This window comes from Theobroma cacao, chromosome 4 (assembly GCF_053813885.1).
Source record: "Theobroma cacao isolate CCN51 chromosome 4, ASM5381388v1, whole genome shotgun sequence".
In the NCBI taxonomy this organism is placed as follows: Eukaryota; Viridiplantae; Streptophyta; class Magnoliopsida; order Malvales; family Malvaceae; genus Theobroma; species Theobroma cacao.
This window is the reverse complement of record NC_142642.1, coordinates 32,189,368-32,196,773: the sequence shown is the minus strand read 5'-3', so window position 1 is coordinate 32,196,773 and position 7,406 is coordinate 32,189,368. Positions and strand designations below refer to the sequence as shown.

At 32.2% G+C, this 7,406-nt stretch overlaps 1 protein-coding gene across 1 annotated transcript; it reads left to right on the top strand.

The window, feature by feature from the left end:
* Positions 1-4,439: 4,439 nt before the first annotated feature.
* Positions 4,440-7,072, top strand: LOC18602263 (cationic peroxidase 1-like). Its single transcript, XM_007033527.3, has 4 exons — positions 4,440-4,776; positions 5,984-6,175; positions 6,256-6,421; positions 6,541-7,072. The coding sequence occupies exons 1-4, from the start codon at positions 4,552-4,554 to the stop codon at positions 6,924-6,926; spliced, it is 969 nt and encodes a 322-aa protein (XP_007033589.3). The 5' UTR covers positions 4,440-4,551; the 3' UTR covers positions 6,927-7,072.
* Positions 7,073-7,406: the final 334 nt, after the last annotated feature.

The window sequence follows — 7,406 nt, the reverse complement described above, 5'->3', positions numbered from 1 at the left end:
TAGTCAATAATTATGGTTTGAACAGGCACGTCTAATTCTTCCCCTAAAAATGAATCCATGCAACTAAGAAAATGCATAATTTTAATGAATATTAAAGCCAAGTAGATGGATGTAGTTTTCTAGCTAAGCAAATGGGAGCTTTGAAAGATCAACGATGCTGAAGCATGGTCCTAGCCTTTTCCGTTAATCAAGCGTGTGGGGTAGTAGCAATATATAGCGGCTATGGAAATTTTGTCCTCAAACCTTTGTTTCAAACACTTTTTTAGTTAATTTATTTTTCTCAATTACGAATGTCAAATTCACACTAACAATTTAATTAAAAATGAAGAAAAGAAATACCTTGATGGAACCAACATGAAAATGACACTTATATTTTGATAAATGAGCATTGCGCTAATTCACTATTTGACTTCAAATCAAGGGATTGCCTTGACAACTAATCCCTTGCAAAGAAAGGGAAAAAAAAATTGAAATGAAAAGTAAATTCTAAGGAATTTGTCGGTAAATTAAAATAATCAAAAAATATCGCTGTTAAATATATATTGTTTTATCTTTTCTAGTACTTTATTCACGTACAATGATAGTGATTAGTAGACAAAGCATTTGGACTGAAAAGCTTAAATTACAAAGTATATTTGATAAGATAATATAATATGCTGTCGCGTGCAATTTTGTCTCAAATATTTGCTGCATCTTATGTTTTATTTAAATTTAAGTCCAACATATACTTAATTATAAATTTTTATATAAATTAACATTTTCAGCTTCATTTGTTCTTAAATTTATTCAATAACTATATGCATGTCGGTGTAAGTGAGTGCAAATAATTAAGACTAAAATAGTATTACTCAGCAAAAGATTACATCATCCATCAATTTGTTTAACTAATAAATGTAATTTACTATTGATTTATTTGGATGAGCGTACGGCTTGATTACCTTTTCATTTTCAACATGCTTAGCTGTTACTTTCGGTTTCAATAATCTAAAATAGTGTATAAAATCCTTTCTTTTTCAATAGAACGTCGAAATACGTTAGTAATTTGTTTAATAATTCCATAAGGTGTCATCTTTATTGACTTTTAAGAACAAATGTTGCACGAATTATTTTTGCAGAAACAAGGTGGTAGCCATAGCTAGGGACTTAAAAAATTTATAAAACTGTTGAAAGCTTCCTGATGTTAGAACTGTTTGGTATGCCAACTGCTTCCAAACAATGCAATACTTAGTAGCATATCCCTTAGGCCACACTGCAGACTGAAGTTTAATTGATGTTACCTTTTGACTTTATATACCATTCTTTTTGGTCAACGTTACCGAATTTTACAGGTATTTTATAAAAATTAATATTTGACAAAAAATAATATTTTTTTTTTAGAAAAGTGATTTTGTTAACCTCCTTAATCAGCATGTCATTAGAAGTCTCTAGCCTCATCAACCAAAGATTTCCTCTGAAACAAAACACTTGGTTTGGACAGAAACGAGCCTGTATAATTACAAAAATATCACTGCTTGAAAAGCTCTTATTAAGCATTCATTTTAAATATGATCACTATAATTTAATGTTAATCTTCTTATCTAAATAGAGTTAAATAACTACGTGAAAGATCGATATGGAGTTTATTCCAATAACAAATTAAACTTAATTTGGTGGATGCAGGTGTAATCTTCGGTTTTAATTTCGTCAAGAAAGTTTGGTGCGATACTTATACACGCAAGATTTAATTATCTTAGCTCTCCTTTTCCCATTGACCAAACAATATTCTCCACTTGAGTCATTCACACCATCAGAGTCAATCTAAAGACCTCTATGAATGCCATTGTATTCTATATAAACAAAACTTATGTACAACATTTTAAATAAATTTCATAGTGTCGTAATTATTATAAAATAATAATTGTTTAAAAAAATTATTTAAACATTTTCATGTCTAAATTAGTTTATTGGTTTTCATAGAGAATTTCATGATTTTTACTGAAAAAAATTTTATTCTATATATTTAATTTTCCATTTCATATATAGTACATGTTTGGCCTAACTTTTTTTCAACTTATCTACCTCTTAAAAGTAAAAGTCAGATCAAATATAATCTTTTGAGAAACTCTTAAAAAAAATAATTTTTTAAGAACAAAATTAAAAAAAAAAGCTTAAAAAAAACCTCAAGGGAGAAGCTTTTTCTTCTCTTCTTTTAAAAATACATTAATTTTTAAGAAATACCTCTCTCCCAATTAATCTCCCTCTCCTCTCATTCTCTCTACAAATTATCATTTTTCAACGTAAATCACGATTTCTCTTTTCTCTATCTCTCTTTATAAAAACTAATAAAAAAACAGAAGACCCAACAATAGAATATCAAAATTTAGAATTTTTTTGTTCTTACAAAGATTAAGAGAAAAAAAAATCTAAAATTCAAAACTGTATTCAAATACTATTTAAAGATTTTCTCTCTTTTTCACTAAAAAAGATTTTAATATTAAATACATCGTTTCCTCTTTTTTCTTCTTTTTTGGGAATTGAAGTATCATAGTCCGATTGCTTGTTAGATCAATACAAATCTAATACTATTACTACTATATAAGTTTGAAAATTATGTTTTTTATTGATTTCTTTGATTTTAACATCTGAAATTATATACAAACTTGAAGCATTACATTATAGCTTATTAGGTGATTGAAGATGGCATGAATATCCTTTATGGTAATTTTAATCGAAATTAGAGCTTATATAATTTATTTTGTTAAACAATTTATCAAACAGTTTTAACTTAATTCTAAAAATTATTATTTTTCATAAGAGCTTAATAATAACTTTTAAGTTAAAAAAAAATTAAGCCAAACAGGCTAATAAGAAATATGCACCGTAATGTTTGCTCAATGGTAGTGTACGTACCTTTAGATTCGGAGCAGCTGAAAGTGTTGGATTCAAAATTTTTTCGAATATATCTTTAATTAAAAGACAAAACACGCCAAATGGTGTTGAAATATAGCCAATATTGTCAAATAGGAATATTAGTTGGTTTATTTCGCTTTCACTACCTTCTTTCAGGTTTGTCACCATCATCACGTAAGGCTCTAATCTTTTTTTCTCAACCAATTAAGATATTTCATTGATAATTTAAAAAATAATAATTCCAAGGAGAAATAAAGCAATGACACTCAATGTTGGATCCAATAATTTTTTTGAAAGGTATCATAATTAAAATGATAATAACCATTAGTGGATTTATTAACATTATTAACTTAATAAAATTTTAATATAAATAACATAATTAGTAGAGATTTTTGACACTTCAGTGGTTTCATGCCTGGCACATCAAATTTTTACAAAAATCCTAACGATAGAGTCTGATCCAAAACAGAGATCACAATGACAGTGTGCTGAATCAAAATAAAATAACTCTAAGCCGAATCATAATCAAGCAAATAACCAGTATCTTCAGCATCAGAGGGCGTGAGAATGTGTCCATATAACACGGAACAACAACGAGAGCTTTCAGCTATGAATAGGAGCAGAAACAGTGTGTGTTAACGGCATAAAACAGATCCCATAACGTGGAGCTAATCCATGCTAAAGTGTACCGGCAGAGAGCAAAACAAGACCACCATAGCGGCAGCAAAGCATATTGTAGAGGCTGACCTTACGTTTCATAATATTCGAACATAAATTTATTGTTATATAAGATATTAGAACATAAAATTGATTATACATATGCTGATACTTTTCCAAAAGATTATGCATATGAGGGAAGATTTTTATATATAAAATTTTGAACTAAATCTCCGAGGTGCTATGTAAAAAAAAAAAAACATCAATTCTGTTTGTTGAAGAATCTCAGAGCAGGTCATTTTCCAAATTGATGAAGAATGTCATTCCAGAATATAAACTCTGGCATGACATGATTTTGAGCTTGTGGAATGTACCTATTAGCAGATTATTTTCTTGTTCCTTTGGTGGAGGAGGACGTAAGTTCATACCCAGTTGTTCCTTACCTAGAAATTAAGAAAAAAAATCTATAAATTTGCCCTGCTTTTTTCGGTTACAAACATGAAAAAAAAAAAAGCAGGTCAACTCAATCAACTAAAGGAAGAAATACATGCATGAGTTTCCTTATCCTTTCTTTTGTCATCTTTTTTGGTGGGACAACACGTTTTTGCTGAATTCTGAATTAATAGAAACAAAGCTTTCCTTATATCTTGTTTTTAATTTTTGTCGATTGTTTTCACAGGGATAATAATAGTGACCTGCACTAAGTCAATTGTTACCTTTTATACATATGAATTACAGCTAGCAGCCAAATTCCATTCGTCACACTTTACTTAAAAAACAATTCACCCTTCACCTCCATATCCAACTAATTTTTCAATCACCTTTTTCGTATTCTCCATTGACTTAGATGCGATTGGGGGTATGCAAAGGAGTAGAAGCCTCTAAGGCAGAGCTCTCTGGTCTCTATAAATAGAGGAAATTCTGTAGATCCGATATCACCAGCTCTGAACTTGGAGCCTTTCTACTTCTTTGGTTTTTCTAATTTCTTGCCAACTTGTTATATCCATGGCTTCCAAATATTCCTCCCCTTTGAATAAGTTCAAATTCTTCTTACGGTGGTTTTTACTTCTTACAAATATGGCCTCTGCCCAATTGTCCTCTAACTTTTATGCAACGACATGCCCTAGAGCACTTGCCACCATTAAATCAGCAGTGGACTCTGCTGTCTCGAAAGAGGCTCGCATGGGGGCTTCCTTGCTCCGCCTTCATTTCCACGATTGCTTTGTCAATGCAAGTCTTCTCTGGCTTCATCTTTCCAGCTTGCTACCAACTTAATTCATTTTCCTTGAAACATCCTTGCTTGCATGCACGAGTTCAATTTGCCTGCTGATAATGTATGTCTAGTCAGAAATTTCGGTCACTACTAATTACTACTAGACAATTACAAAAGAAAACCTGAAAAACTAGCTAGTTAAAAAAAATGCAGGACCAAAGCATATGCTATGGTCCCTTTTTATCATTTGCGTATTTTGATTTGCTTTGAATCTTCCTATATTTTTCCCTTACTATTAAAGTTAAGAATGTCTTTTATCGTTTTTTTCTTTTGTTCTTTTAAAGGTTAGGAAGATGTCACATAGGTAGAAAGATTCCCTACAATTTGTTTTTGAGATTTGCTTTACCAAGGTTTTTTTTTGGGGGCAGATTTGTTTTACTAATTTAATTCAAAAGAAAACCAAAACTTTTTAACGTAAAAACAAAGGGGGTGGGGTGGAACTGTCTCGACCGACATCTAACTAAACGATAGTTGCCACTGAAGAAGCCAACATTTTTGACTTGGTAGGAGACATTAAAATGAAATATGCTGATTGATTGTTTTGTTAATCATTTGTTTATTTATGTGTAGTATATTTTAAGAACTTGTTTTGTTTATTTGTATTTTTTGCATGTGGTCATCATCTCATGTTTGCTCTGCCGTGGCATTCAGCAATAGATTAGGACCACAAATCTTAATAATTAATGTTAAGGAACCAGATGTTAATGATGCCAACACAAAATATAAAACTCTATCAGGTAAGCTATATAGAGGGTGCTTAACAACCTGAGCTTTCCATGATCACTGCTCAGATTGGGTAGATAGTCTCTGCTCTATGTTTTGACTTGTTATCTTTGGCTATTAATATTTATCAATAGTTAGCCAGTATCAAGCTTAGAGAAAGAGGAATGACTTCAGAGAAAATAAAAACATGTCTCGGATTCAATTTTCAACAACATCTGCATTTTGCAGATGATTTTATATATATGTGTGCGCGTTTGTAAGTAACATTTGAATAATAAATGCATATAATTGTTCTGCAATATTAACCAATTTAATTGTTTTGCCGTAGGATATGTATCCTATGTAGCCATATGATTATCATGCATGAAATTCAGATTGGCGCATGTACACGTGCAAGTTTAGAACAAAAAGTAACAAGTTTGTTAATTTATTATGAATCAGGGATGCGATGCATCCATACTATTGGATGACACGGCAAATATCACAGGAGAAAAAACAGCTGGTCCAAACAACAATTCAGTGAGGGGATATGAAGTAATTGATACCATCAAGTCTCAATTGGAGAGTTTGTGCCCTGCTGTAGTTTCTTGTGCTGATATTGTAGCAGTTGCGGCTCGTGACTCTGTTGTTGCTGTAAGTGAAAATCATGATTTATAAATCTGCATTGGAATTACTGTAAAAAAAACTCGTTTTTACTTTTGACTTTGTTTCAGCTTGGAGGACCTAGTTGGTCAGTTCTTTTGGGAAGAAGAGATTCAACCACAGCAAGCTTGAATGCTGCTAATTCCAACATCCCTGCTCCAACTTTGAGTCTCAGTGGCCTTATCAGTGCCTTCTCAAACAAAGGTTTCACTGCTAAAGAAATGGTAGCCCTCTCAGGTATGTTATGCTGTTAGCAACTTAAATTCTTAACTATTAGCCACCAAACTGGATTGAAAATCTTATCAAATTCATGTTAACATGATGAATGATGTTATTTTGCCGATTAATTTCTTCAGGATCTCACACAATCGGGCAAGCTAGGTGCACAACCTTCCGGTCAAGAATCTACAATGAGACCACGATTGACCCCTCCTTTGCAACTTCGCTAAGAGCAAACTGTCCAAGCACAGGGGGGGACAACAACCTTTCCCCCCTGGACACCACAAGCCCGACATCATTCGACAATGCATATTACAAGAATTTGCAGAGCCAGAAAGGACTGTTACACTCTGACCAGCAACTCTTTAGTGGGGGTTCAACAGACTCTCAGGTTAATGCCTACAGCTCCAACTTGGGATCGTTTAGGACAGATTTTGCCAATGCAATGATCAAGATGGGAAACCTTAGCCCACTCACTGGAACAAGCGGCCAAATCAGGACGAATTGTAGGAAAGTCAATTGAGTCTTTTGTTAATTCCCATTTTGTGGTTTTGAACACACTATTATTTGGAATAATAAATGCATTAATGAGTGTTGTTCTTGTTATAATTGCAATTTCAGGTGTAATCTGACTCTTTTGTTTTGGCGAATTTTATATGTTTGTTTCTACTTCTACTTGCCGCAATTGAATAGGCAGTTTCTTTTCATTCCTTAAATTTAAGATTAAGGAATAATAAAAAAGAAAACTGAAGATTAAGGGTAAAAACTAAAAATGAAATACTGATCGGAAATTGAACCAATAAGGCAAAGAAATTAAAGGAAAAAGAGTGTGACGCTATAAGAAAAGAACTCCAAAAACAGAGTTAAAGCCTTGGGCGTGACAACATTCAGGAAATCGGGCAATTAAAGTATATGTATAGATATGTCAAACCGCAAACATTCACGAAGCCAAAGTGCATTACAGTGGCAACAATCAGGTCGAAATATAACGAAGCGAATCTTT